This window comes from Dysidea avara, chromosome 9 (genome assembly GCF_963678975.1).
Source record: "Dysidea avara chromosome 9, odDysAvar1.4, whole genome shotgun sequence".
In the NCBI taxonomy this organism is placed as follows: Eukaryota; Metazoa; Porifera; class Demospongiae; order Dictyoceratida; family Dysideidae; genus Dysidea; species Dysidea avara.
Window position 1 is genome coordinate 34844797 of NC_089280.1, and position 12384 is coordinate 34857180.

Below are 12384 nucleotides of genomic sequence, written 5' to 3' on the forward strand. Positions count from 1 at the left end.
GGATGATAACCAGATTTTTGTAAATTCAATATTACACATCAATCAGCTGTAATGCAGTTGGTAATTTTATCATCACCATATATGGTATAATAACAGGGAGTCAGTTTTGATATTGACATCACAGACATGTACCCTCCTGAAGGACTCTTTAAATTCCAATACCTCAGCTATGCTTATACACCACAATGGCACCAAAGTGTTTAACTTATTTAAATTGAGGATAACAGAGAAGCAACTTTGAAAGTGGATAACTGGAGCAGTAGCGAAAGTCAGACAAAACAGATATAGTGGCCTCAAGCCTGGAATTCTAGAAATCATATAGTAGAACTCTTGCTCCAAAATTATAATAAATTACATTTTGGTCCCAACAGTTCTGGCTCAAAAATTATGTGATACCCCTGAAAGAGATAAACATATTCATAAATCCTGAAGTCAGGGGCGGATCCAGAGTCTGGAAAGAGGTGGGGCACCTTGCTGAAAAAAGTTGAAGAGCAAAAAAAAAAAAAAAAGGTCACAACAATAATAGCTAGTTATCCTTTACCAAAATTAAGACACACGATAGTGTGTCGTGCGGCCCAAGAAGCTGGCACGCCACACCGTGAGTATATTGACAGGAAGAAAGAAAACGTCATTTTCACACTTGTATCTCGATGATAGCTTATCCGATTGAAACCAAATTTGCTGCAGAGTTGCCCGCCAGCTAGGGGAGTCTACATTCCAAATTTGAAGGAAATCACTCAAGCCATTTCCGAGATATGAGCGGCCAAAGTTTCGTTTTTTTTTCTTCGTTTTTTTTTTCTTCGTCTTTTCGCACACTTGCAAAAATTGCTATAAAACGCAAACGCGTACTCCGATCGCCTTGAAATTTGGCACACAGAAAGGGAGTCCAAAGGCGCACCCTAGCATCAAATTTGGTGGAAATCCGATGAATGGTTCAGGCGTTATGACCGATTATTCGCGTAAAACAAGATCGATTTGTTGTCACGCCTACAGGGTAAACCGCTTCATGGAATGAGCTGAAAATTGCTATGTAGATGGAGTAACCATCGTAGGAGTGCCTTTTGGTGGTTTGAAAGGAATCGAGATTAAGACCACGGAGATATGACACAAAACCCAACCTGTGTCACAATTACGCGATCGATTTTTAGTAATAAAAAAATATTAGTTTTTACGCCTACTAGGCAAACCGCTAAGAGCAATGAGCTGAAAATCGGTGTATAGCTGGAATAATCTTCATAGAAAGTACTTGCAGTAGTATAGAAGAATTGGATTACAAACCACTGAGTTATGATTCGAAAGCCAACTCTGTGTAGTAAATGCGAGATCGAGATACTCTAATAGAACAGTCACCCTAATAGAGCATTCAGCTAATTTATTTACTCCATTATAGAATTCTATTACATTACAAGTCATTCTGTAGGGAGTTCAGCTGCAAACAGTTAATCTTATAGACAGTTCAGCAAGAAGCAAGTCACCCTGTGGAGAATTAAGCTACAATTATATCACTGTAGAGATTCAGAACATTACAAGTCACACTGAAGAGAGTTCATCTATAAACAAGTCATGCACCCTGTAGAGAGTTCACCTACAATTAAATTACTCTCTAGAGAATTCAGCTACACACAAATCACTGTGCAGAGAGTTCAGCTACAAACAAATTATCCTGTAGAGAGATCAGCTACAAACAAAACACTTTGCAGAGAGTTCAGGTACAAACAAATCAATCTTTAGAGTGATCAGCAACAAACAAATCAACTTGTAGAGAGATCAACTAGAAACAAATCACCCTGTAGAGAGTTTAGCTACAAACAAATCAATGTGCAGAGAGATCAACTACAAACAAATCACCCTGTAGAGAGATCATCTAGGAACTAGACACAATGTAAGGAGTTCAGCTACAAGCAATACACCCTGTTGAGATTTCAGCTACAAACAAATCAACCTGTAGAGCGATCAGCTAGAAACAAATCACCCAGAAGAGAAGTCAGCTACAAAAAATCACCCTGTAGAGAGATCAGCTAGAAACAAATCACCCTGTAGAGACTTCAGCTACAAACAAATCAACCTGCAGAGAGATCAGCTACAAACAAATCACCCTGTAGAGAGTTCAGCTAAAACAAATCAACCTGCAGAGAGATCAGCTACAAACAAATCACCTTATAGACAGTTCAGCTACAAACAGATTACCCTGTAGAGAGATCGACTACAAACAAATCAACTTGCAGAGAGATCAGCTACAAAAAATCACCCTGTAGAGAGATCAGCTAGAAACAAATCACCCTGTAGAGACTTCAGCTACAAATAAATCAACCTGCAGAGAGATCAGCTACAAACAAATCACCCTGTAGAGAGATCAGCTAGAGACTAGACACACTGTAAGGAGTTCAGCTACAAGCAAATCACCCTTTAGAGAGTTCAGCTACAAACAAATCAACCTGCAGAGAGATCAAATCACCTTATAGAGAGTTCAGCTACAAACAAATTGCCCTGTAGAGAGATCAGTTACAAACAAATCAACCTGCAGAGAGATCAGCTACACACAAATCAACTTGTAGAGAGATCAGCTACAAACAAATCTCACTGTGGAGATCAGCTAGAAACTAGACACAATGTAAGGAGTTCAGCTACAAGCAAATCACCCTGTAGAGATTTCAGCTGCAAACAAATCACCCTGTAGAGAGATCAGCTAGAAACTAGACACTATGTAAAGAGTTCAGCTATAGAAGAGGTCACCTTATAGAGAATTTAGCTACAAAGAAACCATCATGTAGAGAGTTCAGCTGCAAACAAATCACTCTGTATAGAGTTCACTCAGTTCAGCTAGAAAAAGTCACCTTGTAGAGAGTTCAGCTACAAAGAAACTGCCATGTAGAGAGTTCAGCCTCAAACAAATTACCGTGTAGAGAATTCAACAACAAACAAATTGCCCTGTAGAGGGATCAGCTAGAAGAAGTTACCTTGTAGAGAGTTCAGCTACAAAGAAACCATCATGTAGAGAGTTCAGCTACAAAGAAAGCACCATGTAGAGAGTTTAGCTGCAAACAAATCACCTGTAGAGAGTTCAGCTAGAAACAAATGACCCTGTAGAGAGATCAGCTAGAAGAGGTCACCTCGGAGAGAGTTCAGCTACAAAGAAATCACCACCTAAAGAGTTCAGCTGCAAAGAAATCACCCTGTAGAAAATTCTACCAGAAACAAATTGCCCTGTAGAAAGATCAGTTAGAAGAAGTTACCTTTTAGAGAGTTCAGCTACAAATAAACCATTCTGTAAAGATCTCAGCTGCAAACAAATCACCTGTACAGAATTCAGCTACAAACACATCACCCTGTAGAGAGATCAGCTAGAAGAAGTTACCTTGTAGATCGTTCAGCTACAAACAATTCACCCTGTAGAGAGAGCAATTAGAAGAAGTCACCTTGTAGAGTGTTCAGTTACGAAGAAACCACCATGGAGATTTCTGTAATCAATATATGTGACCGGATTTGCGAAAAGGGGTCTTCCACACACATCCAATTCTGTAAACGTTGGAGACCATAACTCAGTGTTCAAGTAACATATTAACCTGAAAATTTCACCATGTATTCAGCTATAGTGGTGCTCACCACTGCCCAAATTTCAAGGCAATAGCTCTTTCCAATCTGAAGTTATCAATTGTCAAAGTTGGCAAATTGGATGTGTGTGGAAGACCCCTTTCGCAAATCCGGTCACATATGTATTATATATATAATTTGTACATTTACTGATAAAATATTTAAAGTACATCTACTTCATCTTTTCTTCTTCCTGTAGTAAAGAAAAAAACATAGGTTAAAAAAGTCCCAAAGCTGGCCATAGGCCAGCTTTGGGGTATACAAATACAAAAATAAATGAAATCTAATCCAAAACAGCTAAGCTGTAAAAAAAAGTGTGTGGCCCTCAGAAAGGCTATGGTGAAAAAAGATGTGAAATCCAAGGTGGCGGCCAAGAAATGGCTGTGATGGTAGGTTAATGGTAAAAATTTTAATAACGACAATTCAGGTGAATTTTTGTGCCACTTCACAAAATTCACCTGAATTGTCATCATTAAAATTTTTACCATTAACCTACCATCACAGCCATTTCTTGGCCGCCACCTTGGATTTCACATCTTTTTTCACCATAGCCTTTCTGAGGGCCGCACACTTTTTTTACAGCTTGGCTGTTTTGGATTAGATATATATACCCATAACTGAATTATAGGGATTAAATGTCCACTAGTATGATTATCTACAGACCTCCCTTGTTTCACTACTAATTAAATTTCCTTATATTGTTTGCTTACTTTTTGTACTGTAATTGTGACTACAAACCCATGCATACCAAATCAGAAGAAATAATGGTGCCAGAATTAATGCTTTCATCTGAATGCTCACTCCCAGCTATCAATTATTTAGAGTGGAAAGTAGTCATATACATTTTGTTTTCTCAACCCATTACAAATTTGCTCCATAAGGAAGCCCTTGAAAATACACACAAGTAAAAAGTTTTAATTTGTTGTGTAAGGCAAGGAGTTATGAATAGGCACCAGCCTATTATGCTGGCATAATTTTGAGCATAATAGGTGCCTGAAAGCATCAAGCATAATGCTAGCATAATAGGCAAAATAACTGTCATACTGTAAGCAAAAACGCATGCCACAGAAAAAGGTTGACTTACAATAATAGAACAGTCGATGCCACTCATATGGCATTAAATAGTTATCTGACATGACTGTTATTATAGTTTACAATGCAGCCAAATTCTTAATGCACAGCAAGCACTTTTTACATTTAGCCAGTTGTTAATATGCCAAGGTTTATCATTATCCATAGAAAGTAACAAATTGGAACTGTGGCAAAAATTTTGAGCATAATTATGAGCATAATAGGCAAAAAATTTTAGCACTGCAGCATAGAATAATAGGCTAAATTAAAAGCATAATAGGCTGGTGCCTAGTTATGAAGCCATGAATTCTTTCCCATGCCATATACAATACTATTATTATTATTTGTAAGGTGATATATAGAGAGCTATATTAATAAACTGATGCAGATAGTTAGCTTCAGTCACATAATAATTGTTCGACCAATGATCTAATATACAAAGTCATCTAGAACTCTGAGTAGTTGTTGAGAGGGAAGCTAGTTTGATCACCCATGAGGTGCATATGATTAATTAACAGCTGCAGGTCTGCCATTTCATAAATTCTTATCAACTTCTGTAATAAAATAATAACATGTAAGTGGAGATAATAGTTGTATAAAAATAGTACAACATAAACTAATTAAACTAAGGCACTCAAAGTACTACTACCAGAAGTGAACTTTTAACTTCTCTTGTATTCCTTGACTTCTTCTCTTTGTGTTGATTTCTTGCTTTACTGATGTAATCCTGTCCTTAATTGCTGGAGGGTAACTGGGAACATCTAGCAATTCTAATGTACTAATTGTTTCACTTAGGGCTTGCAGTATAGTTACAATGGCTTCCCCACTAATGGGATTGTCACTCATCCACAGCTTCACTAGTGACTTGTTGGTAGTTAATGCTGTAGTGATATCCTCAGCTGCTTCATCAGTAATGTCATTGTTGATAATGTTGAGCATCCTCAGCTTGGTAGTATTCTTCACTGCAGTAAATAGTGTTCTTGCTGCAATGGAAGATAATGAGGTATTGGTCATGTTCAAGCCTGTTAGCATAGAGTAGGGATGGGTCAACATAATGTAGAGTTCTCCACTCTCCCCAATTTTGTGGTTATCACTAATTACCAACACTTCTACTTTGCAACTGATGACAATGTCACTGATGAAGGAGGAGGATGATCTGGTGAGACCATTATTATCCAATAACAAGGTAGTGATGGTGACATCACTGTGGTTGAGGTATTTGTGAATAATCTGGAGGCCACAATCTTGAATATAGCAATAGTTCAGGTTGAGATTCACCCACTGATTGTGGGAAGAAGTGAGGAAGAGTGACACACACTCAAAATCAGTAGATGATAGGCTAGTGGAGCTCAGATTGATTTCTTTCTTATTAAAGATTTGTGCCTCTTTGATAGATTTGCACATTCGATAGTCTTGTGCATCATAGAAACAGCGGAATAATCGGAAACATTTTGATTGTTCACAAAGGAGTTCTCTGGAAATGGTGATCTTATCATCTCCATCAGAAAGGAATTTCTTGAAAGAAGATCGTTGTCCCTTGCTGAGTGTGACATAAATTGAGAACATGTTTGCATGAAGATCGCTCCAGAATTGTTTGTGAAGGAGACAAAGTTCTTTAGCTGGTTGAAGGTCAGTTATAATGTAATGAGCCGCTAGGTATTCCTGGATAGTTAGATGGAGGAAGTTAAATGTCATTGTTGTACCTGTGAGACCAAAATGTTGTACAGCTTGTAGCAAGCCAAACCCATTAATAGCCTCAGGGGTAGCTATGACATCTGGACATGCAGTCTCGATCTCTTCATAGGTAAAAACTAGTTGGTTGTTATTGAGTGCTTGTAATGCTAACTTGGAAAGTTGTTTAACTATTTTACTGTATGACTTTGGAAGGTCAGCTAGCTGTTTGATGTTATTTTTGAGTGGACAACCATATTTGGCAAGATGTCGACAGATGGTGAGACAGATAAAGTGGTGGTATATACTGGAAGAATCGCTGGGAAGGGAAACGCCCATTTTATACAGAAAAAGCAGGATTACTATGTTAAAAGGAACTAAACAGAGACTGCTGATGGTGAGATGATCTTGCAAGTAGTGCTGTAGCTTTTCAATACTTTGTGGTTGTCCCTTTAAAGACTGTTGAATGTAGTGAGATCGTTCCTCCTCAGTGAAACCTAAGATGTCTACTTTGATGGTTGCTTGCTGTCGGAGGGCCACTGAGGCATGTGGACGAGATGACACTACTAATCCACAGAGAGGCAGAATATTGCGATTTATAATCTTGCTAATAAAGCTGTTTTCTCGTAGTTGTTCTGGGAATTCGTCAAAGCCATCAAAAAGCAAAAGTAAGTGTCTTCCACCATTTTCAAAAAGGTAATCGCTACATGCAGCCGCAATTTCTTTAGCTCTCCTGTCTCCTTCACAGAATGACAGAAGTAGGTCACTAATTGATGTTGCTTGTTGAACAATGGGATCACGTAGACAGACTAATAGTAGCAGTGTAAATGTTTGTAACAATTGTTGTTTACCCCATCTGTAAGCTATTTCACGTAACAATACAGACTTTCCAATGCCTGGTGCACCCTCGATCATAATAAACTGTGGCTCTTTGCATTCTTCTAGTGGTGCTAAAATCTCCATCACCTCTTTGGTCACTTTGCTAACATGTGGAGCGTGGTCATCTAGCTTAGTGTGGCCTAACTGTTCAATTGCTAGTGAAGTGAAATCACCTTTATGGACTAGTTTAGCAACTTCAACAGCTTGGTCCATCCTCTGTTGTCCTTCATGATGGACTAGTAGAAGTGGCGTAAAGCTGTGCAGCTGATCTGGTGGCCATGTATCCTTGTCAACCCTGAACCGTCCTTGCGCGTTAATCGTAGCCACCCTATTAGATAACATGGAGACAGCCTCAGCTCCTACAGGACAGATATCAAGGTATGTTATGGAATACACTATACACTGTACCTTTGACAGTTAACTTGTCATGATGGACAGGCTGCACCTTGCTAGCTACATCTTCACCAGTCACAACTGTTACAATACACTACTAGCTTGTTATTACTACAACAGTCATGCAGTCACCTTTGTCAGCAGCTTGATCACTGGACACAGCAGGTGACTGGATAACACTTAGTAGTTTATTCCAACTAGCAGAGTGTTCCACTTCAAGCCACTTCTCCAACATTTGGTTACAGCACCATTTAACATTAGTAGGATAACCAGCCTCTATACTCTTCAATTCTCCACTGGGTAGACCCAGTAGTGTTCCTATCACTTTCCAGTCTGCAGAATACTGTGGAGTGATGTGTTGATAGAGATCCTTCAGTAGTGGTATACTGGTACCTATAAGGAATAAATAATACTACTATCTGGAGACCAAATATCTGGATGCTGGCTTTACCTTGCCCACCTTTGATTGAACCAAATGCTTGATGTATGACAGATTGTTCACTTACAACACGTACCATATTTTGCTGTTCTGAACTGTTCTAGTCCCTTTCCGTTATTTGGCTGGTCCATGTGTCGAAGATTACAGCTAATTTGCAATTGCCGTGATTGGTTTTAATCCTGTAAACATGGAGGACTGGATTACATCTGGCAGATTACTGAATACAGCACACGTGCATGCACATATGTGACTGAATTTGCAAAAAGGGGCCTTCCACACACATCCAATTTACCAGCTTTGACAATTCATAACTTAAGACTAGAAAAGGCTGTTGACTTGAAATTTTGTAAGCACTCCACACCAACACAGCTTAATGGACGGAGGAAACAATGGTATAAGAAAGAGATATTAGCTGGACTGAAGAAGAACTGGGAACAGTTACATCACCAATATCATGGACTATCAGTTGTGACTGATACTGTACCAAAGAAGGCAGGAAATTGCAGATTTGTATGTTTTTTGAACACAAAGTTACTGCCTTAGAATTGAATGTGTGTGGAAGATCCCTTTTGCTAATCTGGTCAAATATCACAAAGGGTATAGTCACTATCATAAGGCCTTTAAAACACTTGCAACCTGTTGCAACTGAGTGGTCACTAACTGGTTCAAAATCTTGTACACCTTCATTATTGCAATTCTAATTCTATTCGTTCTGATACTGTAACTTACGCGGCTATCACACTCAACTTCTATTCTTTCTCCCACTATTACTGTTGCAGTTCTCATTTGATTTTGTGAAATCCATGAAATCTTGGGAAATTTGTTCAAGATTTTGAAATCCATACTCTCTTTTCATGAGTTAGTGACCCTCGGTTGCAACTGGATCAAGATATTTGATCATCAAATATTCACCTTGATCGCTTGATTGCAGCTAAATTTATGCTTGATTCCTTGACACATAAAAAGCCTCATAGAGTATAAATGCCGGTATCGCAAGATGGTCCAATTGTGGGCCCATCAACTTCTGTGGAATTATTCCTGCAGAGTCTGAAAGGAGAACTGAATAGTACTTCACAACATCATAATGGTAATTTGTAGCAACTAAAACAATTTACATGTGAAATTTAGCTACAACAGTAGTTACTGCCACAGAAATATTATGACAGTAACAGTGTCCTACTGGCAGTAACAGTGACACCGTTATAGAAAATTATAATTGTGAGTGCTTATAATTTCCAATTGATAAGGTAAATGAGGGTATTTCTGGAAACTCTTTGATAAAATTGCTCTAACACTGCACTCACAATGAGTTAGCACAAACTCTAGGAATTGGTTTAAAGCCTATCTTATGGTGCATCTGCAGTACAAATTTTGTTTCAATACAATTAACTGCTGAGGAGTTATGAGCTGAAATTTAACAGTGTGTAAAAATGCAACGTGCGGCTAATTCTGCCGGGTCACTTCAAATAACAAACAAGTAGTGCCTTCTACAGGTTACCAATCCTCTTTAAAAGTATGGAGACTATAAAGTAACACTCATCTGCAGCTTATAAATCAAGTAGAAAGTTTATACCCTTTGGGAGGAAGCATGCAGCAGTGCATATTTTAATAGCTAATTTGCAAATATTTTCTGTGTATTTCAATAGAACAGCTGCTAAAAATCAACTGCCACTCCGTTTGTGCTGCATGGATTCTTATGATTTTTGCTGTGCAATTACCCGAGGGTATGATCTTCATATTTATTTATAATGCTTTTTGATGCAGGAGAGCCTGCATGAGAGCCTGCATCAAAGGTCTGTGGGCAATCTGTGCCCACAGCCAGAAATGTACAGCCATACATTAATTAACTACATTACAGTTACTTATATTTATTCTAAATTTAGAGTAACGATATGTACTTATTACTAGTTTGCAGATCAGTGTCAGTAATTAAAGGGGGAGAAAATTGGTAGAGACCGGTTGTCTTGAGCATCGGTGGCATGGACATAAGTGATAAAATGAACAGAGTTGAAGTTATGCGTAAAATGGTCCCATAGATGTTTTGTTAGTTTTTGTTTGATGACATAAGGTGGTAAGGATAAGTTTATAACAGGTAGATGATTCCAAAGTCTTACAATTGGTTTGAAATAGAAATGATGATGAGTGGTGGATACTGTCCTAGGGTGGCGTAGTTTCAAGTGCTTCCAGATATAGTGCTGTTGGTGTTGAGATATAATTTCTGATGTCAAAGTCGTCTGTTGGTGTGTTCAAGGATTTGATCAGAAACATTAAATCATTCAGTTCATAGTTGTACATTAGCGGTAATAAATTTAGTTGTTGTAGCCTTGGTTTATAAGATTATATGTAGTCATTCAGTGATAGTTTTATAATGGTCTGTCCAGTAGAGATTGCTGGAGAAAATGATACCAAGATCCTTGTGTTGTAAGAGTTGCTTATAGGTTTTCCATTAACTGTGTATGTTGTGGTGTCCAGATCAAAGGGTGGTTTAGCCCAATAACGAATATGTACAAATTTTGCTTCGTTTAATAATAAGTCTGAAGAGTGGCTCCACATAGCTGTATTGTTAACATCGCTTTGTAGTTTACCAGTATTATCAGTGGATCTGATTGCCAGTAGACATTTAGTGTCATCAGCAAATACAATTAAATGGTAATACAGTGGATGTGTTGAGGAAGGTCGTTTATGAATATAACAAACAGAAGGGGTCCTAATACACTCCCTTGGGGAACTCTGGAGAGGACATTACAAAATGTTGATAATGAGTCGTCAATTCTAACACACTTGTAGTAAGTATTCTTGGAACCACTTCCATAGTTTGCCTGTTATTCCGATGAAGTAAAGCTTATTGAGAAGCAGCCATTGTGGAATGAGTCAAATGGCTTTCTGAAGTCCATGTATACTGCATCCACTGCCGACTTGGCTTCTTTGAAAATCGAAAATATGAGCTTGGGCTGACTGAAGAACATTTTCAAAGTTTTGAACAAAACTATTCAGTTGACCCGCAATTACGCTACAAATTCGTGTCAAACTTCGCGATGAAATAACGGATTAACTTCAATTTTGGTTGGTAGATAGGCCATAGGACACTGCATTAGCATACCAAACTATAGGCCCAGGGATTCTACCATTGTTGAGAACGATCCCAAGTGTCCGAAAAAGGGAGCGCTCATAATCTCTAATCGATAAGCGCCATCCCGAAGAAAATAGTGGTCTGGCCACGCGAGACTAGGAATTAGCCACTGTCCGGAATTACCCGCACTTACCTTAAGCGCCGTGGGAGGAAAAAAATGAACCATCTGGCTACTGCACGCTACACACTTTTAGTAAAATCAAGATAGCGTACCATATTACAGGATCTATGATAATGATACTCACCAGTCAATATTTGGCGATATGCTTCAGTGATGGTCACTCGCGAGATTGCCGCAATTCCGTGAGATTTTATAATTATTAATAGCTATTTCAGTGTAATTACAAACTCGAACAACTACACTTAAACGCTAGTACAGCTTGTAGCAAGCCAAACCCATTAATAGCCTCAGGGGTAGCTATGACGTCTGGACATGCAGCCTCGATCTCTTCATAGGTAAAAACTAATTGGTTGTTATTAAGTGCTTGTAATGCTAACTTGGAAAGCTGTTTAACAATTTTACTGTTGGCTCCAGCAGGTCAGCTAGCTGCTTGATGTTATATTTGAGTGGACGACCAAATTTGGCAAGATGTCGACAGATGGTGAGACAGATGAAGTGATGGTATATACTGGAAGAATCGCTGGGAAAGGGAATACCCATATTATACAGGAAAAGCAGGATTACTATGTTAAATGGCACCAAACAGAGGCTACCGATGGTGAGATGGTCTTGCAAGTAGCGGGTAAGCTTTTCAATACTTTGTGGTTGTCCCTTTAAAGACTGTTCCTCCTTGGTGAAACCTAAGATGTCAACTTTGATGGTTGCTTGTTCTTGGAGGACACTGAGGCATGTGGACAAGATGACACCACCAATCCACAGAGAGGTAAAATGTTACGATTTATAATCTCACCAATTAAACTGTTTTCTCGTAGATGTTCAGGAAATTCATCAAAGCCATCAAAAAGGAAAAGCAGATGTTTTCCATCATTTTCAAACTGATAATCACTATGTGCAGCTGCAATTTCTTTAGCTCTCCTGTCTCCCTTGCAGAATGACAGAAGAAGGTCATTGATTGATATAGCTTGTTGAACAATGGGGTCACGTAGACAGACTAATAGTAACAGCAAGTAACAGTGTAAATGTTTGTAACAATTGTTGTTTACCCCACCTGTAAGCTATTTCACATAACAATACAGACTTGCCAATGCC

The 12384-nt window shown here is 38.6% G+C and overlaps 1 protein-coding gene and 1 long non-coding RNA gene across 2 annotated transcripts; one reads left to right on the forward strand and one right to left on the reverse strand.

Annotated features, from left to right (window-relative positions):
• Positions 1 to 5197: 5197 nt before the first annotated feature.
• Positions 5198 to 11489, reverse strand: LOC136266614 (protein NLRC5-like). The gene is made up of 6 exons (XM_066061612.1): positions 11420 to 11489; positions 8957 to 9091; positions 8121 to 8223; positions 7738 to 7998; positions 7621 to 7686; positions 5198 to 7571 (listed from the first exon to the last, which is right to left on the reverse strand). Exons 3-6 carry the CDS (start codon positions 8173 to 8175, stop codon positions 5308 to 5310), a joined length of 2646 nt encoding a protein of 881 aa, XP_065917684.1. The 5' UTR covers positions 8176 to 8223; positions 8957 to 9091; positions 11420 to 11489; the 3' UTR covers positions 5198 to 5307.
• Positions 11490 to 11509: 20 nt separating this feature from the next.
• On the forward strand, positions 11510 to 12056 carry LOC136266615 (uncharacterized). The gene is made up of 3 exons (XR_010706193.1): positions 11510 to 11630; positions 11713 to 11917; positions 11981 to 12056. It is a non-coding gene; the product is annotated as an uncharacterized lncRNA (long non-coding RNA).
• Positions 12057 to 12384: the final 328 nt, after the last annotated feature.